Below are 27,549 nucleotides of genomic sequence, written 5' to 3'. Positions count from 1 at the left end.
TTTGGTTTTCACAGAAATCTACTTCCATGAGTCCCAGCTTTAGCAAAAGTCTATTCTCTGACTTTCAGGAGCATTTTGAAGTGAATATTCTGTCATCATTTACTCACCCTTATGTTGTTCCAAACCTGTAGTAACCTATAATAACCTTCCATAGTACTTTCCTTCTGCCGTCAAATGTTTGATTACCAGTATTCTTCAGAATATCTTCTTAGTTCAACCGAGAAATAAATTCATACAGGTTTGGAACAACATAAGGGTGAGTAAATGATGACAACATTTTCATTTTAGGGTGAACTGTCGCTTTAAAACAGATGCAGTTTTATATTGAATTTTTAGACCATCATCACTTGCATTCATTTTGTTTATATGAGAGCTAACTTTGCTGCATTTAAGAAATGTTTAAAGGGTTTTACTTACCTTCAATTACTCACCTTCATGTTGCTTCAAATCCATGAGACTTTCGTTCATCTTTCCCAGCAAGCAATAGCCGCCATTTCACCGTCTCTGTCAACTATAAACCCGATATAGTCCGGCTTAACCTTCTAGCCAAAATAACCCTGAATTTGGTTACATGTCGATTTGGCCAAAATAACTTGTGGGATTTATATTATTCCATCATGTAAGCAAAGTCAACAGTGATTAAAACGTGTTTGGTTTTATTTCTTTGGTTAGACGTCTATTACATTTTCACTGACTTTTGCCTTGTTTTAGCCTAGACGTCAGGGCTGTGTTTGGACGGCTATTAGACATCTTTTAAATAAAAAATTGCTTGAAATTGTTGAAACACAAATAAATATATTTTTAATGAAATCTGAGAGATTTCTGTCCCTGCAAACTCCACACAATCAACATTTTGACATCTCAAAAGGTTCTTAAAGACTTCGCAAAAAATAATCCAAATGAATCGTTTAAGCCAAGTCTTTTGATTAGACACGGTTATATGATGAACAGATTTAATTTAGGCTTTTATTCACATATCAATGCACGTACATAGAGCATGTCAAATATGGCAAATGGAGGGTTACACTTGCTTGACAGACGAGAACCAACGAGCACGTTTGATCTTCTGCAAGAACCAATGAGGATTGTTCTTGTGCATCAAACAAGCACGGTTGTGCTTCTGTTTACAATATTTAGTTTGCTATCTGTATGTGTATTGATCAATCTTTATAAATGAATAAAAGCCTAAATAAAATGTGTTCATCATATTATAAAGCAATCATGTCTCTCTAGAATACTTTGAAGCATCAAAACTTTGGGGGAATGTGTTTTGAAGATGAATAAAAGTCCTATGGACATGAGGGGGAGTAAATAGTGACATAATCATTTTTGGATGAAATATCCCTTTAACGGCAACATTAAATAACCCTGTTTGTTTTGTTAGTCAACAGGAAACCCTTATCGCAACCCATTTACTTCCTTAATTGTATGTATTCAGTGCACTGCAATATCTAAATTTCATGTTAACTTCAAGGTCAGAATTTAAGGACAACCAGGACATCCTTCTATTAAAAGAGGTTAAAGTATGCAATTCTTATTTATACATTTACTTAAACTGTCAGTAGTTCTTCAGATCCCTTTAAATCTCACAAAGGTGAATAGTGAGCCAGTTTCAGAGGCAGTGAGCATGTGGTGATTCATTTAATACACCGGAGCTGCAATGACAGTTGACACTCTGCCAGCAGCATTCATCTCACTAATGTGGCCATTGAACACATAGAGAGCCATAAAATTCATCCAGCCATTCAGTATGACTGAAATATGTTCCCTTTTGATTTCACGTGTCTCTGTTTGTCAAAAGAGGTTCACAATATGAAAAAGAATTTCCGTTAAATGCCATTGATCTGTCTGGAATGTGTGAGACGTTAGATTGCACATTTTCAAGTGTGAATTGCTAAATAAACCCTTAAACAAATCATACAAATTTTTTATATTTGAGGTGTATCACTTGCTTATAATTACATAGATATGAAATGAAAGCTGTTTTAAACTTGTCCTTTTCTGTTTATTGCAGCATGTTCTCCTGGCCTTCAAGTTCATCCTGGCATTCGTCATTCCAGATGTTCCTAAACACATCCAAGTCAAACTAGCCAAGCTGGAGTTTGACTCCCTAGAAGCTCTTAAGAAAAGGGTGAGTACATTTGTACATGTGCACATATCTGTAGCATGCAAACAGGAAATGTGACCATCCATATGACAGTCCCCGTCAGGAAGTACTTCAGTGCAAACATTGACATACGTACATGCCTCTGTGGACTTTACAGAGTCAACAACACATGTCCGCATCAACGTAAGTGGTTATGCGGCAACCGTTATTTCTCTGCTCAGAGAGCAGCATTAACATGCTTTCTGATCATTAAATGATCCAGAGAGACCTTTGTACATGTTGAAATGCTCTGCTGACATATAGAGTGTGTTCAGGTAGTGTTTGCTAATGAGGTTTAGCTATTTGGGCAGATGTTTATCACCTTGTATGCGGCATAAGAAGTAGGTCACTCACAAAGAAACACACACTGCAGTCTGCCTTTAGCAGTCGAGCAGAATTAATAATGAGGGGAAAAAAAACTTTCCTTAAAAGACAAAGGCTATGTTTGGAATGAAATACTAACATACTGCAAACTGCCTTCTATTGTTTAAAATAACATTGAGAGAGAATGTATTATGCAGTGATGCATATTTCAAACAGTAGAATGCAACAAGGAGAGGAGCTCGCGCACATAATTGTACAGATAAAAGAACATTTGACACAGACACTGATAACCAGTTGTGTAAAGAGTACCTGAAAACCATACTTGAGTAAAAGTACAGATTCCTTACAGCGAAAATGACTCCATTACAAGTTACAAGTCTCCAATTCCAATATGGCTTGAGTGGAAGTCTAGAGTATCTGATTTTAACAGTACTTTACTGAATGTAGGCTCAAAGATGCACTAGTCCTCAACAACTAAGAGACATGCCAGTGAAAAACAAGAAACGGTTGGTTTGTGAGGAGAGCAATCACATTTATTTTCTGAAACCAAAATAAAACCGCACACATCAAAATTGCAATAAATCACAGTCAACACAACAGCCTCTTAAACATCTACAAACACTCAAGTCTCAGTTAAAGGGTTAGTTCACCCAAAAATGAAATTAGCCCATGATTTACTCACCCTCAAGTCATCCTAGGCGTATATTACGTTCTTCTTTCAGATGAAAACAATCAGAGTTATATAAAAAAAAATTCATGGCTCTTCCAAGCTTTATAATGGCAGTGAATTGTTGTTTAGATTTTGAAGTCCATGAAAGTGCATCTATTCATCATATAACTGCTCCACACGACTCCGGGGGGTTAATAAGGCCTTCAAAGCGAAGCGATGCGTTTGTGTAAGAAAAATATCCCTATTTAAAACTTTATAAAGTAAATGATATAGCTTCCACCAGATCGCCTTCCGTATTCAACTTACGGAAAAAGTGTAGTGCCTCTCGCAGTTCAAAATGCTTACGCTATATGGGATGATTTTAGACTCAAAATGATTAATAAGTGCACACAGAATTATCCATGAACTTGATAAATGTTGCAGACATGTTTTACTATCCACAAACAAATGCCTTTTAACTTGTGTGTGCAAAATACAGAATTACATGAATGTGCAGCGATTTGTACAAATAGAGACATAGTTGTGAATACAAAACTTCGATTTTGTATTAATGCAAGTCAGAATTTGTGCGTGCAATGAGTAAGATGTGCATTTGCTGATCCGGTGACGCGCATGCATTCATTGACTCATTTGTGAGTCGATCCTATTTGATTCATTTGGATTTTGAGACTTTCATTTCGCCGGTTTGGCCTTGCACGATCCACACACACAGCTGTCTAAGAAAACCTGCTGCCGAATATAACTGCTGTGGAGCAGTTGTATGATGGATGGATGCACTTTCATGGACTTCAAAAATGAAAATTCACTGCCAGGACTTTTTTAATATAACTCCGATTTTATTCGTCTGAAAGAAGAATGTTATATACACCTAGAATGACTCGAGGGTGAGTAAATCATGGGCTAATTTTCATTTTTGGGTGAACTAACCCTTTAGGCTCAAGTGCTCAGAAATGGCAGCCAATATCCTTCCAAATGGATATCCTTCAATATAACAGATAAATAAAATAATGTTAAGCAAAATGAAATAGTTAAAGCCTACTTTCACTGGACATGCTGGTTTCGCCCTATCACCAGCTGCTGCCACGTCCTCCCATATATGAAATGCCTGCAATTCAGCACTCAAAATGCTCTCATATTTTCATAAAGTAGCCTTGTTGACAACTTTGGGTAAGGGCAAAACGCAAAACACAAAATGCAAAGATATAGTACCTTCAATGCCCTGTAGATGGCGATATCACTTCTTTTGTAGCGGAAATAAATGCAGATACGCTGTAAAAGAAAAGACAGATAAGCTGTACCGATCATAGATATACATAATAAAGGCTAGATGTCTTACGGCGGAGTCTCTAACGTCATCACCGGCGGCCATCTTGTCACAGGCAGGGCTCTGTGGTGCCTGATGTAAAGTGAGTGATCTGCATGAACACACTCTTATCTCACTGAAATCTTGACGGATTTACAAATGGTTTGGTTTCTTACAAACGTTATTAACGTGGCTATAATTATGGATGCTTGAACAAATTATGAATAATTTTTCATAAGTATGCAGTGTCATAACTACATCTCTAACGTTTATAACAAACCAAACAGTTTGAAAATCTGTAGAAAATTTAGCAAGTTATGGTTATTTAAAAAGTGCAAGCACCATGAAAACAATGTTACGAGTGAGCGAGCTGCCTGTGACAAGATGGCCGCCAGGTGCGGATGTCGACCTCCATTGGCCAGCAGCGCCGACTAGACATCTAGCCTTTATTATGTATATCTATGGTACCGATTCTTTCCGAAAACAGCCGAGCTCGTGCAGGCTTGCAGTGGGCGGAGCTAAAGAGACACGAGCATGCACACACACACAAAATACATCATGGCATTATCCCTGGATTACTTTTGATTCACTGTACGTTCGTGTTGTTTACATTATACGCACTTACACGCCGATTGCCAACAAAACAGACATTTGATAGTTTCACTCACCGCCAGCGGTTTCGACTTGTGACCGGGAACAAACAAACACACTCGCAGAACTGAATTGCTGCTCCGGAAAAACAAACTGCATCCACGGTTTCCTAACACTGGGTTATTTGGGACGCTGAACAAGGTTATCTTTTCCTCACAACCAGAAACACACTTATTTAGTGACATTGTTGATTTTGTGGTCTAAATACAAAATGACAGCGTTGCCGACGGCTTCTGTAACCCGAATGAAGCTCGTTGATGGTAGTGCTCTTTCTCTCGCTCTGGTTGATGTGAACACATGCTCATTCGGGAGAAAAACCCATACAAGCAATTCCACCCTTTATGATGTCATACAGGGCCTAGTCTCGCGTAGCCAGACCTTCAGACTGACGGCAGAAGGTCTGGACTCCATCGCAACTTTCATTGGTCAAGGACCGCCCTAGAGGACGTTTGACTGGCGTAACGTTGACATGTAATTTAACCAATCACAGTTCGTTTTGTTCCACGTCATGTTTAGGGGCGTGAAAATGTAGTCGCTTTCCCCGCAATAACAGACCAGTGTGCGTCTTCAAATTATTAATTCATGAACGTTGTTCAAGTTTACTGCAACAATGGAGCCGCGAACTTCACATACTTTTGAAAATCCAGCATTTAGTTAATCTTGGTAAGTGCTCATTGTCACAGTTAAACACAACGGCATTCTTCTTCAACAAGGGAGTTTGGAGTCGCTGCATTTGATTCTTGGCGGACCGTTAAAGAATGCAACACACTCGTCTCGCGGTGACGACTTCGAAACTCCTGAAGTGTTTCCAGATAAGTGTGCCATGTGCATCAGACGTTCAGCCAACGGTCCGTGACGTCTGAGGCTGAGACTATACAGGGCCATACTCGGAAAAAAACTTCAAAACTTCGTCATACGTCCAACTCGTCTTTGGACATTTTGGCCATGTTTAGCATGAGAATCCAACTCTTTAACAGTGTAAATAAGTAGAGTCAAGTTGCTAATCTTTAGTACTCAGTAATACTCTACAAAATAGACAAAAAGATACTTAAGTATAGTAACTAATTACATTTACTCAAATACTTTACACCACTGCAGATAATGATGTAAATCGTTTTGTCTTTGTATTTGGCCTCTAAATAAAGATTTTTTGCATAACAAATTTTCTACGATAGAAGAATAGAAGGCTCCTCTCTGTGTTGAACTCATATGTTTTTGAGCTTACGCACCAGAATCATTTGTTATTCGGACGTTTACGGCCTTTTGGGCTGTTTTTGCGGATGTTTTACGCACTTTGGGGCTGATTGTGCTGTTTTAAACAGCAGTACAGTATGTGTTCATGACCTCATTATGTTGCATGTTTAATAAAGGCCAGTTATCCAGTCCAGTTATCATCTCAGAAATAAATATGGTTATTTACCATTTATTAAATACATTTTTTATTTTATTTTAATAAAATAAGTCAAGAAGGAAATGTTATTCTTTTGTTAAAATATATTTATTTTCATAATAATGGTTGAAATTAATTTTGATTCATCTGTTATTGATGAAACTGAAAATCTGTGAGTGGAGCGGTTTTGAGAGTGACTCTCAAAAGCTCTTATTTTTGAAGCATTATGAAAATGTTAAATAATGCATAAATTATGAGACTTAGAGTAATGTTAAAGTATTTGTTGATAGTGTGGGTAAATTGTTTTCCTGAGTTTGGGGTCGAGTTTTTAATGTTTTTGAAAGAAGTCTCTTATGCTTATGCAGCATTAATTTGATCAAAAATACAGTAGAAACAGTAATATTGTGAAATATTTTTACAATTGAAAATACGTTTTCTATTTATTCCTTTCATGGCAAAGCTGAATTTTCAGCAGTCATTCTAATTCTATTCTAATGTGCTGACTTGGTGCCCAGAATTTTTTTTTTATTATTATCAATGTTGGAAACAGTTGTTCTGCTTAATATTTTTGTCGAAACCGCAATACATTTTCTTTAGGATTCTTTGATGAAAAGTTTGATGGAAAGTTCAAAAGAACATTGCATTTATTAGAATTTTTGTAAGAATGTAAGAGTCTTTTACAATATCAAATGTAATGTGTCCTTGCTGAATAAAAGTATTAATTTCTTTCAACAAAAAAAAACATACTGATCCCAATATTTTGAACGGTAGTGTACATATATTAATTTACAGTCCATTGGATTAAAAAACCTCAGTAAAAGTAGTATGGAGGTATACAATTCTGAACAAAGCCTTAAAAGGATTGTTCCAAAAATGAAAGTTCTTTAAAATTTTCATTAAAATCATTTACGCACCCATGTCATTTCAAACCTGCATGGATTTCTTTTGTGGAACCCAAAAGAAGATATTTTGGAGGGAAAAAAAATGTCTCAGTGGACACAAACAGTTGGAATATTCTTCAAAATACCTAATGTAATGCTTCACACAAGAAAGGAAATCCTCGAGGTTTGGAATGACAGAAGGAGGGTAAATAATTTTCATTTTTGGGTTAACTACCTCTAACAATCCTGTCTGTGCATATCCGTGAATGGATTTTTACTGTTATTCAAAGGTCACGGCAGGTGGTGCCAGTAATTTATTGTTTATGGATATGAACCTTAGCCAGTCTCAATTATATTGAAAGAATGATTCACATTTGGAACACTTGTGATAATGAATTCAGACAACTGTCCCTCTCCTAAAATAAGAAAAGGCATGATATATTGTCTAAAGTATTAATAATGATTCCATACAATGTCTGTCAAGCAACAGCATCGACACGCTTTAACATGATTCAATGGCTTTATTTCTGCAGAGACGAGCCCTCGGTCGGTAAGTCTGTTGCCATGGCTCTAGTGATATGGCACAGTTGGATTGTGAATGACAATGAGCTGGAGTGTGCTGTTGGCATCCAGCGTTATCCTTAATGTGGCCTTGTGTTTCCACCCTTCACTAACAGCAGATAAGATGTGTGCGATACAACCCCCCTTTGCCTCTTAAATGCTGTGGATTATAATGTTTCCAATTAATTTAGGTACATTATGAGCACTACTCTAATAGTTTAGCATTTTTATGTGTTGGTTTTAGCAAATCGTAACACTGGTGTGCTCGGACAAAAATAGTGGGGGGCAGATTATAAAATCAGCTGGCTTATGAATATCAATTGGTTCTGCTTCATTTGCTGAAAATCAGACATTGATAAATATGTGCAAGCCAAGGAGCTTCAAAATACCTGGAGTGTGCTATTTGTTAGCATTCTCGTTTATCTCAATGGCAGTTGCTCGGCTGGTGCAGGACCCCTCGCAAGTATGTGAATTGAATTATGCCATTTTGCTCATATACACTCAGTTCCAGATTGTTTTTTTTAAGGCAATTGACTAAGCTGTAAATACCATGTGACTAGTTAATCTTTAGCCGATGAAAAGGTACATCCTGACAAGCTGAAGGTGAAAACCCTTCAAGCCCTTCAATATCTATAATAGCATAATGTGAAATGAAAGGTTTCAATGACTTCATATGTATTATCTATTACAGCTTTTTTATTCCAAGACAACATACCAAAAGATATTGATGACTATAAAAATATCCCTCCCCCTCATACCACCTTTGACTAGGAAGTAGCAAATCATGGTTTAATGCTGTTACATAAAGCCCATTTGGCTATTTAAAAAGAGGGGGCAAGCTCTTAGATCTGTCTTACCCAAACATTCTATAGGAAATACACTGCCTGGAAATCAATAGATGCACCCCTTGATGGATACAACATCACAACATTTATTTCCATCAAGAGGTGCATCAATTCTTTATAAAGAGCTTAACCAGTCCATATAAGCTGCGAATGCCCTGCATACCCAAGCCATTTGTGGATTAGTATCACTACGAACTACCAATTCCCTTGTTTGAGGTTCACCATAAAGCTTAACATGATAACATTTTGGCAATTCGTATGTAACTGTCATTTATTTATTTGCCAAACGATGGTAATCTTCTTCAAATCTGCCAGTTACGAAGTGTTTCGGGTAAGCGGATCCATCAACAGCTTTGGCGCCTACGCTCTGTTATGTATCGTGAATAACACCGATTATCTCTTCATCACGGCACCTGTTAGTGGGTGGGATATATTAGGAAGCAAGTGAACATTTTGTCCTCAAAGTTGATGTGTTCGAAGCAGGAAACATGTAGACTGGGTAAACCCAGCCTGATCTGCCAGCGATTTGATTTCGCCCGGCAACTCAGTCTGGAAACCTGTACATTAATTTCTACTGCTTCTGTTACACTTTTGCGGGAACCAATCACAGACTGGCTTATCCACCTGTTCCGCTATTGGAGGGATTATCTCGATGACGGATAGAGAAGCGATGGGTCTTTGCCCGTTGATCACGCCTCTTGTGGTCTGATTGGTTGAAGGACTATCCAATAGCGTACAGAATCATTTGAATTATGCTTGTTTATCACGCCTCTTGTGGTCTGATTGGTTGAAGGACTATCCAATTGCGTACAGAGTCATTTAATTTATGCGCGCTTATGCTTGCGTCTGCAGTAGAAAATACAGAGCAGACTCCCCTGACCAATGTTCAATCTTAAATTGAGCTTGGTCTGGTGATAGCCAGACAAGGAAAAATGGGCAAGCGTAAGGATTTGAGTGAGTTTGACATTGGCCAAATTGTGATGGCTAGACGACTGGGTTAGAGCATCTCCAAAACTGCAGCTCTTGTGGGGTGTTCCCAGTCTGCAGTGGTCAGTATCTATCAAAAGTGCTCCAAGGAAGGAACAGTAGTGAACTGGCGACAGGGTCATGGGCGGCCACGGCTCATTGATGCACGTGGGGAGCGAAGGCTGGGCCGTGTGGTCCGATCAAACAGGCGAGCTACTGTAGCTCAAATTGCTCAAGAAGTTAATGCTGGTTCTGATAGAAAGGTGTCAGAATACACAGTGTATCGCAGTTTGTTGCGTATGGGGCTGCATAGCAGCAGACCAGTCAAGGGTGCCCATGCTGACCCCAGTCCACCGCCGAATGCACCAACAGTGGGCACGAGAGCATCAGAACTAAGTAATGTTGCAGACCATGTACACCCTTTCATGAAAACAGTATTCCCTGGTGGCTGTGACCTATTTTTAAGCAGGATAATGCGCCCTGCCACAAAGCAAAAATGGTTCAGGAATGGTTTGAGGACATAATGTTATGCCTAATTGGTGTGTTATACAGTATATTAGTGCTATCAATCGCACATTTTTTCTGTAATTAATCGCGAATAATCTTTATTCAGTCAGTAGTTTAGTTTAAATTGAGAGAGCATAATCTGCTCCATCTGCATTATAACTAAAAGAAAAATAGAAAATATGATTTAGTGTTCAACCCTTCTCCCTCCATAGGATAAACGGTTTGGAGAAAGGATAGATTGATGGATAGATTCAGTGTTCAACTGATAATGCTGATATTGGCTGCGTGAAGATTCAAAAATTAAATTAAATTCAACATTTATTTGTATAGCGCTTTTCACAATACACATTGTTTCAAAGCAGCTTTACAGAAAGTGCATTTCATAAATGTACATTGAAAAATGTTAGAAAGAGAATGTCAAAGAAAAATTTTAGAAAAAAGTGAATCAATCATGTATTAATTTAGGTCATAACAGCGCTGGCGTTGAGTCGTCTCTTCACAGGCGTCGAGTCGTCTCATCACAGGTGTTGGGGCATCTGAAGTCTCCATGAGAGGCTGGATACAAACTGGAGCTGACAAACTATTTACCTCGGGACTAGTGTCCCGAGATAACAACAGAAAAGCAGATGGGAAATAATTAGCATAGCTGCTGTTCAGAATATTAATGCTTTTGATCCGATTTAACTGTAGTATAAAAGGTTATTATAATGCTTGGCTAAAGAGATGCGTCTTTAATCTAGTTTTAAACTGGGACAGCGAGTCTGAACCTCGAACAATATCAGGAAGACTATTCCAGAGTTTAGGAGCTAAATGTGAAAATGCCCTCCCTCCTTTAGTGGACTTAGATATCCTAGGAATGACCAGAAGCCTCGAGTTTAGTGATCTTAAAGAGCGCGATGGATTGTAGGGCAATAGAAGATCCGTTAAATACACTGGAGCTAAACCATTTAGGGCTTTATAGGTCAGTAGTAATACTTTGTAATTGATACGGAACTTAATAGGTAACCAGTGTAGAGATGATAAAATTGGTGGTATATGATCATATTTTCTTGACCTAGTAAGAACTCTAGCAGCTGCGTTTTGGACTAACTGTAGCTTGTTTATTGATGATGCAGGACAACCAGCTAATAAAGCATTACAGTAATCTAGTCTCGAGGTCATGAATGCATGAACTAACTTTTCTGCATCAGAAATAGATAGCATGTTACGTAGCTTAGCAATGTTTCTAAGGTGGAAAAATGCCGTTCTTGTAACATATGAAATATGATTTTCGAAAGACAAGTTGCGGTCTAATATAACACCCAGGTCTTTTACTGTAGTGGATAAAGTGACAGGACATCCTTCCAAGTTAAAGTTGTATTGTGAGAGGTTTTGTGGGCAGTTTTTTGGACCAATAAGTAATACCTCCATTTTATCTGAATTTAATAACAGAAAATTACACGTCATCCAGTATTTAATATCTTCAACACACGCTGTCAGTTTAGATAATTTAGCGTTTTCATCTGGTCGTGATGAAATATATAATTGAGTGTCATCAGCATAACAGTGGAAATTAATTCCATGTTTTCTTATAATATTACCAAGTGGCAGCATATATATTGAGAATAGCAGAGGGCCTAGCACGGATCCTCGCGGCACCCCATAGTCTACTGACGTTATCTTTGATTTTTCCCCATTTAGACAGACAAAATGGTAGCGGTCTGATAAGTACGATCTAAACCAGTTTAATGCCTGTCCCTGAACACCAGTGTAATTTTGAAGTCGATCTAAGAGTATTTTATGATCTATAGTATCGAACGCAGCACTAAGATCGAGTAGAACTAGTATTGAGATACAGCCTTGGTCAGAAGCTAGAAGTAAATCATTTGTGATTTTAACGAGCGCAGTTTCTGTGCTATGATGCGGCCTGAATCCTGATTGAAATTTTTCATAGATATCATTTTCTTGCAAGAAAGAGCACAATTGAGCGGACACAACTTTTTCTAGTATTTTAGACATAAATGGAAGATTTGAAATGGGTTTGTAATTTGCTAGGTTATTATGATCTAATTGTGGCTTCTTAATGAGAGGTTTTATGACTGCCAACTTGAATATTCTTGGAACATGACCTAAAGATAAAGACGAGTTAATAATATTGAGAAGAGGAAGATCCTGATTGGAATCCTTGTTCGTTCATTAAGTCAAGTCAAGTCACCTTCATTTATATAGCGTTTTTCACAATATAGATTGTTTCACAGCAGCTTTACATTGATAATATTAAAAATGAATGGAAGAGAGGTTGTTTTGGCTCTACATCAGCTCAAAGTTATTGTCCAGCTAAAGTACGTTTTTTGATTTATTCACTTCCGTTGTAAATAATCATTAGTTATTTATAATCATTAATTTACCTAGAGATTTATTTGAGGAAGCCATGAAAGCTTCTTGATGACCTCAGTTTCCTGAAGAATGTGTAGTCAAGGATATGTGGGAATGGAGGCACTGAAAAGGGAAGACCATTCTCACAGCGAGATCAAGACAGCACATTTAATGATATGATGGAGCACTTGGCTGACGAGCTGCGATGAAGGCGGGACTCCATCGAAGTTTCATCCGTCTAACATTTCTTTTAATTTAGCAAAGAGACGCAGGTCGTAAAACACATATTGATTATGTTTCAGGATGACTGAAGACGTGATGTTTCTGGGCTTCTGCCCCTCCGATTCTCTCTCACAAACTTCACCTGACACCAGCTCATCCCTTTGCCAGTGCTGGCGCTGCGTCTTCACCAGAGTCTCTCCATCAGGATGATGGACGGTAGCTAATCGTTTCAGCGGCCTCGTCCTGATCTGTTAGAGTTCAAAAGTGCCGACTGCAGTTAAACGGTGCATTTGGTTGGTGATATAAGACCACAGGACTTCAGGGAGGTACTTGGTCCAGTGGTTTGAGAGCGCTAGTGTTGAGCAAGCAGCACATGACGCCATTTAGCTGTATTTCCATGTGTTCAGCAGCTTGAGAGGGTGAAGACAGCTGTCAGGAGTAAAGCTCTCACTGCTCTAGGGCAAAGGGACTCTGAAAATAGCCGGTACTTGCGGCAGCAATGGAAACCCCCTGTTAGTGGCCAGTGTTTGGAAAGGATCCGGGGTGAACTCCAGGAAAAGGCCAAGCTGCCAACACTATTATGGAACCATTACGGAAACTGGGGATTTTTGGTCATCCTGCTCTGTTGAATGAGAACCCGCAACAGCTGTATGAGTGGCTGATAGGAATAGAAAACAGAGACGGAGACAGGGGTCCTCCAGGAGCAGGATTGGACTGTGATAAGCGTTAGATCACAGGTGATTTGATAAGTGAAACGTGGGCGATGTCTGCTTTTCCTACTAAACATCAATGGCAAACATGCCACTATCTCAAAAGAAGACAAAGGGAAATGGGTGGAAAACATAATATACATCATTTGTATATTATCTCACTTTACATCAATACTTGAGGTTGATCGAAGCGTTCCCATGGGAGTGGGTTGGACAAGGTGGCAGTGGAGAGATACGGTCATCTTGAAAAAATGTTGGTGTCTGCAGTTATCCATAATCAGAAAGCTTTGATAAGATCTTTAAAAGGCAGCTTGTATTATGCATGCATGTTGTGTCCCGGGTTTTGATTTGCTGAGAATTAATGGTTTGTTTTTTCCAACCGATGTCAATTTGTTAAATGTTGGAGGCCATTTATCTTAGAACCAGGGCTGTCAGTTTAACACATTCATTTAGTGTGAGTAATTATAAAAATAAATAATGTGATATGAATTAATGCAATTAATCATGCCTCCTGACCCTTATGTAAATTCCGTAATAAGGAATTTTCCTACCTTTGGAGCAACTCAAATTTCAATGACCACCTTTTGTGAATCTGTTTTCAGTGCAGTCCGGCTGCTACTCCAGAATTTTGTGATTCTGCGATAGCAGAATTTAAAGGGTTCGTTCACCCAAAAATGAAAATTCTGTCATTATTTACTCACCCTCATGTCGTTCCAAAGCCGTAAGACTTTTGTTCATCTTCGGAACACAAATTAAGATATTTTTTATGAAATTCGAAAGCTCTCTGACCCCCCATAGACTGCACAGTTATAACCACTTTCAAGGCAGAGAAAGATAGTAATGACGTCGTTAAAATAGTCCATGTGACTACAGTGGTTCAACTGTAATGTTATGAAGCGACGAGAAATACTTTTTTATGTCTTTCCAATGAACACAAGAACACACAGTAAACTCAGACAACTTAATCCAGATATTCTAATCAAAGATTAGTTTAAAAAAGAAAAAGAAAAAAAAAAGCCAGAAATCAGTTATCACGATGAGAAGATCACGTATCAGTCAAAAAATCTTGATTGTATTAAGCGAGGTTCGAAGAATGGACCCCTGGACATCCAGTTATATACAATATTTTAAAAGAAAAGGACATTTCCGACATGAGACCCATTTGAGCGACAGACAGGGTAATATTAAATATTTCCAAATCATTAAAGGAACACGCCGACTTTTTGGGACTTTAGCTTATTCACCGTATCCCCCAAAGTTAGATAAATCCATACATACCATTCTCATCTCAGTGCGTGCCATAACTCCCACCGCTAGCCTAGCTTAGCACAAAGACTGGCGGTAAATGGCTCCAGCTAGCCTACTGCTCAATAAGTGACAAAATAACGCCAACATTTTCCTATTTACATGTTGTGATGTGTATATTACAGCGCGTACAAATAAGGTTATATGAGACACAGCCATCTTATAAACATATACATTCTGGGGACTATATTCTCAGAAGGCGCAGCACTGCTCTACTTCTGCAGATTGCGGAGTGATTTGCTCGCATTATTTTGTCACGTATTGAGCAGTAGGCTAGCTGGAGCTGTTTACTTCCAGTCTTTGTGCTAAGCTAGGCTAGCGGTGGGTGCGTCAGACAGAGTTATGGCACGCACGGAGATGAGAATGGTATGTATGGATTTATCTAACTCTGGGGGATATGGTGAATAAGTTAAAGTCCCAGTTGCCGTGTTCCTTTAAGACCTACACTTGTCTATTATCTTTTCAACTTGTTTGCTTCCAAAATGTGTGAGACACAGCTGCGCAAGTGTTTAAATTAACGTGTCAAATGGTTTAATTATACATTTAAACTACTATGAAAATAATGTATATCATAGCCTTGGAGGGCAAAACCGCCATAGAACTCCATAGAACTACAGCACAAGCCTGTCAAATTTCCATCTTAAAACAAAAATGTGAACAAAATGCACGTTTTGGGCACTTATGATCCATATACAGCACCTGCTGCTGTAAATCACTAAAAACAGCGAGACGTTTTTAAAACGCTTAACGTGAAAAACACTATAGGGTGAGTTTCACCAATAAGGATTCAATTAAGCAAAGTTTAACGCTAATCTATGATTTGTTGATATGGGTTTTATTTTAAATCACATCATTTTAAAACCACTTAATTTTAAACACTGATAAATTACGCAGTAAAACCGTTATAGAGCTGATCAAGCAGCAGATGGAGGGTGAACTGACGACAGGCTAAAGAATCCTATTTGTGCAACCCACTATTAAAGTGCCGTAATGTACTAAAACAGTGATATTAACAGATCAAATTCAGTTTACACCTTTTTTTATGATGCATACTATATACAGGCGAGCGGATGAGCCTATAATATAAACGCAACGAGTTTTCTTTATAATGGATTTCGATGGGAAAAACACTTAAAGATAAACCTTGTGTTGCATTAATATTCTGTGTTCATCTGCTTTCCTGTACAAAGTATGCAACATCAATAAGGTGTATATTGATTTTGGTATTTTAATATCACTGTCTTACTGCATTAATACTGACTACAAACCTGGTAAAAAATTACTGGCATTCCTATAAGCATGTAACGTCATGTGAAAACTATGAATTGGGGCGAATATATGCAAATCTCCATAATGCCTGATTTCACCAGTAGATTTGAAAAATATTTCGAGTGAATGCAATCACTGGCAATACTCTTATAAATAGAAAAAATACTACAACAATAGGAAAATTCTATAATTTTTAAATTGTTAAAACGTGAAATACTCATTTATAACATTTAAAATGTATAGTATAATCAGTGTCACTGATACTGATTCAGTAACAATGTGTAAGGTAACACAATTCTGTATTTTCAGTAAAGGGGAATTATGAGTAGTTCTACGAGAAAAGGCGCAACAAATTTAATTTTAGGCTGTGAAATCAGAAAAAAAGTCCCCTGGAGGGACTGTCTAATACATGCAACACGTCACACCATACTGTACCACATCCTGCAGAGTTTACCTCCAGCTTGTTCCAGCCTGGAAAATGTTTGTAATCTTGAAGACTTCTTGAAGATTATCTTGAATCTTATTTGTTTAATTGGGTTGGAGCTAAACTCTGCAGGACTCTCTACAGGAGCAGGATTGAACACCCCTGCAGAAGGTGATTTAATAATCATCATTTTGTTTCTGGAAGATGTTAAAGGATTAGTTCACTTCAAAATGAACATTTCCTGATAATTTACTCACCCCAACGTCATCCAAGATGTTCATGTCTTTCTTTCTTCAGTCGAAAATAATGTAAGTTTTTTGAGGAAAACATATAATGTATTTCAATGGCAACCAAAATGTTGAAGGTCCAAATCAAAGCAGTTTCAAAGAGCTTTGAAGGGCTTTAGAGGCTCTGCACTATCCCAGCTGAGGAATAGGGTCTTATCTAGCGAAACCATCAGTCATTTTTTTTTCTAAATAAAATAAAAATGTATATATTTTTTTACCACAATTGTTCGTCTTGTGCTGGCCTGCAACACGCCAGGCATTACATAATCACGTTGGAAAGGTCATGCCCCATTGTTTACAAAGCGAACGTGCAAAGCATAGATATGTATACGTATCTATTAGGGATCACAAGCTTTCAATTCGATTTGATTTTCGATTCGTTTCGATTCAATTCAATATAGATTATTTTGGATATGTATCAGGTATAATACATGGAAAATATATAATCTCAAGGAAAACAAATTTCTGAACTAATGTTGTAAACTATGGGAGTCAGTTGATACTACATTAGCCTACTAATATTGATTTGTATTCAAACACTTAAATGACCCTAAATTATGTTTTTTTTTCATAAATAATAATAAAGTTATAATATTAACTTTACAATTACATAATCATAATTTTACTCCAATTAGGTTTTTGAAATATAAACATTTAAATGGTGGCTGTCATAAAAACTCGCCAGATTTATTCATAGCCTACATACATGCATTAAATATTGAAGAACTTTGACAATGAATATCCTATGTAATGTGGTGCACATAATTAGCAAAATGCTCCTCTCTAGAGTTAATTGACCTATCGGTAAGCCCCGCCCCCCTTAGTTACTGTTGCTAACTCGGACAAACAAACGGAGTTGCTATATCTTACAATGACAGCTGTCAGTGTGAAAACCTTATCCGAAGATGTTTTTGGACACATAATGTAGCGTATACCCCGTCTGAATGATGGCCAAACTTAACTGATGGTTAATAAAGTTTATTACATCGTTTTTCACTCAAAAAATCATCGTAAGAGCTGAACAAACAAACAAAGCATAAGTGCGCATTAACGTCTCATTCACAAACTCTCTCTCTCTCCGTTGCATTACCATTAACATACACAGCAAATTACACAAAAACACTCACAGTAAACAAACATATACACAGACCTTATGCCTTTTCGAGGGTGCAGTTAATAACTGGTGAACTTTGAATCTGCAAAACAACTCTGATAAACTGCGTGCGAGCTCTTCCTTTCACTAACTTACCCGTAGACTATAATACCCGTCAAAATAATAGTCCTCCTTATAAGACAGATAATGCAGACCTTTAAACATATCTAAACTCACAGAAATAAAATGGGGAAAAAATAAATATGGTGAGAGCTTAATTTGGAAGCGATGGTTTACAGATCTCAATGCAAACGGGAGAAGCCTCTTGTTACGATCGCAGATGATAACATCCAGGATCAATACTGTTCATGTACCACGGGGTAAGATTACATACATTCACATTTAATCAGTTTAATATGGAGAGATGCACTGAAATGTAGACCTTCGTGATTCTGACCTACACCATTGCATGAGAACAGTTAGTTATAGTAAGTCGGTTTGTACGTTAGCAGGGAATTACTAACTTTAATAGTAACTTAACTAGAGTATGACAACCAGAAAATCCTCTCAGGATCCCTGGAATCATTGTTACAGTACCCCAGGCACGACATTTACCATTTTTGTAGCATAAACACCATCAAAACGATGAGAGCTTCGGATCTTCCAATGTTTCTCTATGGCGCTGACACCTAAAGATGTCCGAGTTCTGGTCCCAGCGCAACTGATACTCAACTGCCATTGGCTCATCGGCGTTCGATAGGAGGGGCTTACCGATAGGTCAATTGTTCTAGCTGACTAACGAGTTTATGGACACTGGAGGTGTTTCTCAATGTCAAGGATCCTTCCTCTGCAGGACTGGTCCTTCCAAGTCACTTCCTTCAGAGGCTAGGCTCCTCTTTAGCATTCGGAGAACAGGTAAATGGAACAGGCTAGCAAGTGCACGTCAGCCTCATTACGTCAGTGAAAAGGTCCGTTAGCCATCAATAACGTAATTTGTATAATATCAGTACGGTAATAATTTGTACTGGCATTTAAACGTTAAACTTTACTTATTATACTACGGTTATAACAAATGTTTGGTAACTTGAAAGCATATTGCCCCGTTAACGCTCCAACTCCGATATTTTGTATTTTTTGAACAAGATAGCAAAGCTGCGCGCATAGGATTGTGGGTGATTTGAGAACACTAAGTGCGCGAAGTCTACTCGTATGCATCCTTTCCTGTATATGGCATATTTTTCGAACGAAGGACTCAGACCTTGGTTGAAATTCCGAGGATCCTCGACATTGGAACAGTCCTTCGACGGATGTCGATGACGTAGCATCCTCGGAATTCTGGCTTCCGAGGATCCTTCCTTGACATTGAGAAACGCCTTGGATATGGTTTTTCTGAGGTAAATGTGACGTTACATGACATTTACAAGCCGTTTTACTTACATCTTTCTGCGGTTGAAACACTGATTGAGCTATTCTATGTGACATGATACGGATTTCGGTAAGTTGTCCTGTATCTTTTAACACACTTTCAGAAGCTCATTCATGTTTATTTCGCGCTGTTACTGGGATAAGGCGGAAGCGAAAATCCGTTCATGTGCGCTCCCCGCTGCCGGTTCTCTTGAGCTGAGCTGCGGCAGTGCGATCTCGCGCCACAGCGCCAATACGGTATATGTTTTTGAATTTCATAAAAAAATAGACGTAATTTGAAATCTGAGACTGTTTCATATCAATAGTAATAAAGCACAAAGATTATTGCGATTTATTGGATGGGAGGTGTGCTACAATGTTTATTTAATTAATTAACTGAAAACAGGATGACTAATCGATTCTGGGGATTTAAGAATCGATATTGTTTTGTAAAAGTGAGAATCGATTAAAATCGAGAAATCAATACTTTTCACCCAGCCCTAGTATCTTTGGTGCGAAGACTATGGGGCGGTACTTCCGCCTACGTCTAGCGTGACCTTTCCAACATGATTATGTAATGCCTAGCGTGTTGCAGACCAGCACAAGACGAACAATTGTGGTTAAAAAGTATATACATTTTTAATTTATTTAGAAAATGACTGATCGTTTCGCTAGATAAGACCCTATTCCTCAGCTGGGATCATGCTAATCCCTTTGAAGCCCTTCTAAGCCCTTTGAAGCCCTTCTAAGCCCATTTTGGTTGCCTTTGAAATACATTAAATGGAGAAAAATCCTGAAATGTTGCCTCAAAAAACTTACATTATTTTCGACTGAAGAAAGAAAGACATGGACATCTTGGATGACATTGGGGTGAGTAAATTATTAGGAAATTTTCATTTTGAAGTGAGCTAATCCTTTAAAACTTTTTAGAAAAAAAGTTTTTTCTCTGAAAAATAGCACCAAAAAGGGCCTTATCATTGTCAAGTGAGGCCCCTGAGAACATGTCGTAGGGGGCCCCCAACCCAGGCATTCCGTACTGACAGACCCCTTCCTTTAAATTAATAGAAAAAAATAATAGAAATTCCATGGTTTTTGGTAGCCAGGGCCCTATCTTGCAGTGTATGCTAGGGCCCTGGGCCCCTTTGTACATTCAAGTGGCCCAGGGATTACAGTTTGTGCACTAATCGCTGAGCTTCTTTTAGAGGTCTCGGACTGGTTTTGGAGGCCCTTGATAGTCTGAGGCCCTGGGGCACTGGCCCCTCTGGCCCAGTTTATAGTCCAGCCCAAGTGTCAAAGAATGTTAGTTGCTTGATGGATCTGGTCAGCTTCAGTCTGTTTTCACATCATTGCCTGACCGCCGTCACAGGGAGTGGAATAAGCCAGTCATCTGAGGGAATCTGTCAACTTGCCTAAGTCTGTGAGAATGTGACATGTCCCGTGTTAACCTTCAATGGTGTTGGGGGAGTCGATATAACGCCTTCAGTATAGCCAGATTTTGGAACTAAGAAAATTCACAAACTGCGAATCAGACATTGAACTGAAAGCACCTTGACGGTCTTTCATAAATGATTAGGCTATATAGACAATATCTTATCACTGTGATGGGATTCTTCACAGCTGTTCAGCCTCTAATGATTCATTGAGCCTGAGTTTGCACTTGTATTTGAGTTCAGTTGTTAACATGAGTGATAGTATGTTGGTGTTGTAGAAGCTTTGAAGCTTTTAACCCTCCCTGCCTCCTTCTAACATAATCAATACTGACATGTCCCGTCAATTATCCCAGTACGCCCATCAGGACCTCCCTTGAAATCCAGAATATTTGCTCCAGTTAGGCGTGTCAACTACCTTTATTTGAACTTCAGTTCTCACTATTGCTAATGCTAATCCAGCCCGCAGGAAGGAAAGTGTCTCCTGAGATGAGCGCCTGAAAATTCGGCCTCCGCGAGCTTCCGAGAAAGATTGACTCAGTGTGTGAACAGATATACGGTGTCTGAGAGAAAGAAGACATCTTAAAGAGGCAATGCTCACTTTGAGTATTAGATTGTTTTAGAAGAAATTCTGCCCTTTTAGAGGAAAACATTGATTGGATTGAAATCCCATGCACTCATAATTAATCGTGAATAACCTGAGTTAATCAGATTTATGGATTTTGCATGCTTTTAACAAAATAACAAACCTTTACTAAAGCCCAAAGTATACGGCCCACCCACTGTCCATGTGCATGTTCAGCGTGCAGGACGGAGTGGAACAAGGATAATGAGTAAACCCAGGCCTTAAAACATTGTACATTTGTACTTGTAGGTGAATCTCATAAATAAAATTCCATCCATCCATCCATCCATCCATCCATCCATCCATCCATCCATCCATCCATCCATCCATTCATTCATCATCCATCCATCCATCAATCCATCCATTTGTTTAGCCACTTTTCCATCCATCCATCCATCCATCCAGCCATCCATCCATCCATCCATCTGTTTAGTTTTTTGTCCATCCATCCATCAATCCATCCATCTATTTGTTTAGCCACTTGTCCATCCATCCATCCATCCATCCATCCATTTGTTTAACCAACTGTCTGTCGATCTATCCATCTGTTTAGCCACTTATCAATCCATCCATCCATCCATCCATCCATCCATCCATCCATCCATTTGTTTAGCCACTTGTCCGTCCATCCATTTGTTTAGCCACTTGTCCGTCCGTCCATCCGTCCGTCCGTCCATCCATCCATCCATCCATCCATTAATTTGTTTAGCCACTTGTCCATCCGTCCATCCGTCCATCCATCCATCCATCCATCCATTAATTCGTCCATTTAGCCACTTGTCCATCCATCCATTTGTTTAGCCACTTATCCATCCATCCATCCATTCATCCATCCATCTGTTTAGCAACTTGTCCATCCATCCATCAATCCATCCATTTGTTTAACCACTTGTCCATCCATCCATCCATCCATCCGTCCGTCTATCCATTTGTCCATCCATCCATTCGTTTAGCTACTCGTCCGTCCATACATACATATTACTGGAAAGCAATGGCAGGAGATTTGATGGCGTTATTTATAAATATTTTTTTACATTATGTATTTAATTGACATTTAATTTAGCTTTTCCGGTGAAATATGACTTGAAGATTCCAGTGGAGGCCAAGGAATGAAAACCTTTGTGTAGGCCTCTTTAATTATTGAAGTTTTATTTTTATTTTTTTTACCGCATTAAGAGGGACTATATCTGGTGCCTAGCCATTGTACAGTTTCCTCAGAGGACACCAGATCTTGGACTCACTGAACCTACACGTATACAGAAGCACAGCGTCAGCAGCTATTGATCTCTCTTTTGGATTGAAAAGTTAATTGCACCTAACACTTTTTCACTGAGAATGTAATTTGCTCTGGTTTGCTGCAGGCAGTGAAATTAATTGATTAAATGAAACTCAGTATAGGCCATAGTCTGGGAGGTGTGTATGCTGCAGAGAGAGAGATGGGTATGGGTAGACGGGTTCATTTTAATCATCTTTTTAAGAAGATTTAGTAGCTTTCTGTAATGTTCTTCTATTGTTAAACAGCTTTTAATACAGTCCCATAGCAGCATCCCTGCTTCTTTCCGTCGCTGAAAACCCAGCGTGACTCATTTGAAGTGCAGTCAAGCCTTAGGCTGTATGTATGCTGAACTAAGATCAGCTTTTGCCTTTTATATCCCATATATGTAAGCCTTGTGCAGACCAGGGAGAACTGACGCTAAATCAGCCTAAATCAGTTCTCTCGCATTATGAAACCTAAAAGATTATGAATATAAGCCTTGGTTATTCACGTGGAATCTCTCAGAAGAGATTATATGGATAAAGGGGAACATTCCCCAAATGTTTACATCATATTCTGAGACTTTTTGTGCACAAACATCCTAGATTTTATTTTCACCTCCTGCACTCTTAAAAATAAAGGTTCCAAAGCTGGGTTTTCGCAGCGATGCCATATTTTTTCATATTTTTCTTAGTGTGAAGGACATTTAAAAAACTTTTGTGGAATGGAAAGGTGTAAGCTTTTTACATTAATTTTATATTGGTCTGGTTTCCAAATAAGTTCCACCATTCATTTTTGATTTTGTTTGTCTTTTCAGAAAATACTGGAAGATGCGGAGACCTGAAATACACGGAATAAGTGAGAAGTGACAACAACACAACGGAAGTACACATGCTGTAAACGATCTAGTGTTATATATTTCACTGACTTTAAATATGCACTCCTTACCATGCTATTAACTAAATGGTTTATTGAATATGACAGGGTTTTTATTATATTTTCCAGGCATTGCAGTTGCACGCATTGTACTATGATTACTCTTTGTCAATAAAACGGTTACTGATATAATGAGACAGGTGGAAATGGGAATCCAATCAATGTATGATGGGGTCAAATGACCAGGTTGATTTGGTTAGTTAGTTAGTCATTTTTATTTGATTTGAATGTCTGAGTCTGTAAAAAATATGTTGTAAAGAGGTGGTTAGAGGTTCTTTTCAGACCTTGGGCCTAAAAATCCCAAACATCAAGATGTATTGTAATTTCCTGAGGAATTGAAATTGACCGGTTTCATTGTCTCCGATTGTCTTACCAAAGATAGAGCAGTGCCTTTAAACATCACTATCACGTTTACTTTATCTGTTATGGCTTTTGTTTACAGAGTCAGGCCACATCACCCTGTACTGTACTTGAAATAAGCATATTCAATATTCTCTGCCTGAAAATAAACATTTTAAATATTGAGATAACATGTTCTTTGTCCTTGACACAGCTTGGGGAGAGATGCTTGTGTGTAGATGTCCTCAGTCAGTCATAAACCCAACAGCTGCCTTACCAAAAAACAATGCATATTGTGGGAATATACGAAATTGTGTTGCTCGTCCTTTTTTTCCTTCAGCACATCGTTTTATGATTTGAGGTCCATATTCGGGTTAAACAGGTAATTCTGAAAAAGGTTTATATGTTTAACAGCTTGTTGCAGTGTGTGTATAGAGGATTCACTGCATATTCTGAATACATTAAAGCATGCATGTTCTTTCCACACTATTTTCCTGTAATGCTCATATTTGCCATTACACAGCATTTTTACTCCATTTTCAATCAAGGTACATGACAATAGCCCACATCAGAATACAATGTAGGGCCCGAAATTCTTTTCCATTTGTATATTGATTTATGCTAATTCCAGTTGTTTAATTAAAAAAAAAAAAACTTGATTAGACTGACTGTTGGTAATGAAGTACGGTTTCATAAAAAGTATACATTTATGAATTAATCCTTTTTTTCACACATTTACTTTTTTTTTTTTTTTGCATATGTACACTATATTGCCAAACGTTTTAGGACGCCTGCCTTTACAATGCACATGAACTTCCATGACATCCCATTCTTAATCCGTAGGGTTTAATATAGAGTTGGCCCACCCCTTGCTGCTATAACAGCTTCAACTCTTCTGGGAAGGCTTTCCACAAGGTTTCGGAGTGTGTTTATGGGATATTTTTTGACCATTCTTCTAGAAGCGCATTTGTGAGGTCAGGCACTGATGTTGGAAGAGAAGTCCTGGCTCGCCGTCTCCGCTCTAACTCATCCCAAAGGTGTTCTATCGGTTGAGGTCAGGACTCTGTGCAGGCCAGTCAAGTTCCTCCACACCAAACTCGCTCATCCATGTCTTTATGAACCTTGTTGGAACAGGAAGGGGCCATCCCCAAAGAAATTGTCCGAAATGTCTTGGTATGCTGAAGCATTAAGAGTTCCTTTCACTGGAACTAAGGGGCCAAGCCCAACCCCTGAAAAACAACCCCACACATAATCCCCCCTCCACCAAACTACACTTGGCACAATGCAGTCAGGTAACCGCCAAACCCAGACTCGTCCATCAGATTGCCAGACACAGCCTATTCTGAAGGCCACACGAAGTTTGGAGGTCTGTAGCTATTGACTCTGCAGAAAGTTGGCAACTTCTGCGCGCTGTGCGCCTCAGCATGCGCTGACCCCGCTCTGTGATTATACGTGGCCTACCACTTTGTGGCTGAGTTGCTGTTGTTCCCAATTGCTTCCACTTTGTTATAATACCACTAACAGTTGACCGTAGAATATTTAGTAGTGAGAAAATTTCATGAATGGACTTATTGCACAGGTGGCAACCTATCACGGTTCCACGCTTGAATTCACTGAGCTCCTGAGAGCGACCCATTCTTTCACAAATGTTTGTAGAAGCGTCTGCATGCCTAGGTGCTTGATTTTATACACCTGTGGCCATGGAAGTGATTGGAACACCTGAATTCAATGATTTGGAGGGGTGTCCCAATACTTTTGGCAATATAGTGTCTACAAACACCTGTCTAACAAGTAGGACATATACAGAAATCGAATAAAGGTATCAAACAGTCTGCACTGCATAAATTGTAAATTAAATATAGATGAATCCTTCTTAAAGCTACACAAGTTCTCAAGTCGAGAGCAGTGAGTGATTTTCTCTGTTACCTTTGTTCTTTGATTAACACATAATGACCGCTTTAAGACCTCCCGCTGCTGCACATGACGCGGGCCTCACACGCGTCTCATTTTCTCACAACTCTTGACGTTCATTTAAGACTGCTCTTATGATGATACTCGACAAAATGGACATTTTAGCGGCATAATTGCGCTATATTTGCGTTATTGTTTCTTCAAGCACAGAACTCGTTCTGGCACGCAATACTGCGTGGAGGCGTGGCTAATTAGCATATTCTTGCATATACTAACTAAAGCAAGGGAGTAGTGTTACATCAAGCTATTTTAAGGTATGGATACATTTTATTACAAGAAAACAACGTTTAACCCTTGTGTTATGTTGCGGGTCAATTTGACCCGTTTTGATTTTAAAGTTGTCAGAAATATCAGTTAACCTGTTGTTTTTCTTTAAATTTTGTGACTTTTTTCTCATTTAGGGTCATGAACATGCATGCAAAGTTTTAACACGCTGATGTGTTTTGACATATACACACACATTTACGGTTACGTTCGTTCACGGGTCAATTTGACCCACATATTTTAATGTTCTAAGGCAATTGTAGAGACCCAAAATAATAACATTTCTTGGTTATATTTTGTTATTTTTGTTTTTTACTAACCTATGAAGCTAAAAAAAAATTAGCTTTTCCCCATTTTTTTCAATTCAGAAATATTTTTTGTATGCCACAAATGGTAAAAATGAGCTATAATTTCTTTTTTCAATCTATCTGAAATACTATCTAACCTACATTGTTTTTCTTGAAATTGTTTGACCTTTTCTCATTTAGGGTCATTAACATGCATGCAAAGTGTCAACATGCTGACGCGTTGTGAAATGTGCATATCAAAATTTTATACACTCTTATTGTTTATGGGTCAATTTGACCCATATAGGACAGCTATTCCAAAGCAACTGTACAGACACAAAATACAAAACACTTTTTGTTGCATCTCAGAGCTCTTCAACTCTAGTCCTGAAGTGCCAGTGTCTTGCTGAGATTAAACACTTCATGAAGCAGTGTTTTGAAATCGGCCATCACTGTATAAGTCGTAAAAGTAGTTTAAAACAAGTTAAGTTTATGAACATGTAAAATATATAACATATACATATATACTTTTATATTTTATATAAAATATACATTTAAAAAACATGTTCAATTCTAAAACCTCAAGGAAATCAAAGCTAAATATCTGAACAAATTCTGTACCAAATTTTAGGTTGATATCTCAAAAAAAAAAGATGTTTTTGTGCGCAGTACCGTTTTCCACTAGATGACATGTAGACTCTTCGATTTCCATATATGGTTTGAGTGATCTGAATGTTATATTTTCATACTTTTCAAAATATCTATGAAGTAGACATCCTATTCAGAAGTAGTTTGGGTAGTAATGTTAATATTTGATTTGAATTCAGTCTCTAAAATGCATATAAAAAACGATATGGAAAGAGTCAGAGCGCGCGTTATAGTTTGGCACTGCATCACAAATGACGAATCTATCGCTATTTATCTTATGCTGTCATCTCTTTTGAAAATCAGTCACCAAATATGAATATTAGAGTCTGAAAGCTTTAAAATGCTATATAGTTGGTCAAGATTACTTTAGACTAAGATATTATTGTTCTAAATGTATAAAGGCAAGTGTCCTAAGGGCCAATCTTAAAAATAGTGGTTAAAAGTATTTTTATAAATCGTAAATTCAGATATTTATTCTTTGTAA

The 27,549-nt window shown here is 38.2% G+C and overlaps 1 protein-coding gene across 2 annotated transcripts in view; it reads left to right on the top strand.

Annotated features, from left to right (window-relative positions):
- The window catches only part of ano10a (anoctamin 10a), a 65,311-nt gene extending 40,775 nt beyond the window's left edge, over positions 1-24,536 (top strand). Inside the window, exons 13-15 of one of the 2 annotated variants that reach the window (XM_079837486.1) lie at positions 2,015-2,131; positions 7,899-7,915; positions 23,438-24,382. In XM_079837486.1, coding sequence (XP_079693612.1) covers positions 2,015-2,131; positions 7,899-7,915; positions 23,438-23,489 — 186 coding nt within the window. In that variant the 3' untranslated portion in view covers positions 23,490-24,382. Of the gene's footprint in view, positions 1-2,014; positions 2,132-7,898; positions 7,916-23,437 lie in introns of both variants that reach the window. The other variant, XM_079837487.1, reaches the window with a different exon arrangement.
- Positions 24,537-27,549: the final 3,013 nt, after the last annotated feature.

Source organism: Gobio gobio (genome assembly GCF_949357685.1).
Source record: "Gobio gobio genome assembly, chromosome: 15".
Classification (NCBI taxonomy): domain Eukaryota; kingdom Metazoa; phylum Chordata; class Actinopteri; order Cypriniformes; family Gobionidae; genus Gobio; species Gobio gobio.
The sequence above is the reverse complement of the archived record's forward strand: the minus strand, read 5'-3'. Positions and strand labels throughout refer to the sequence as shown.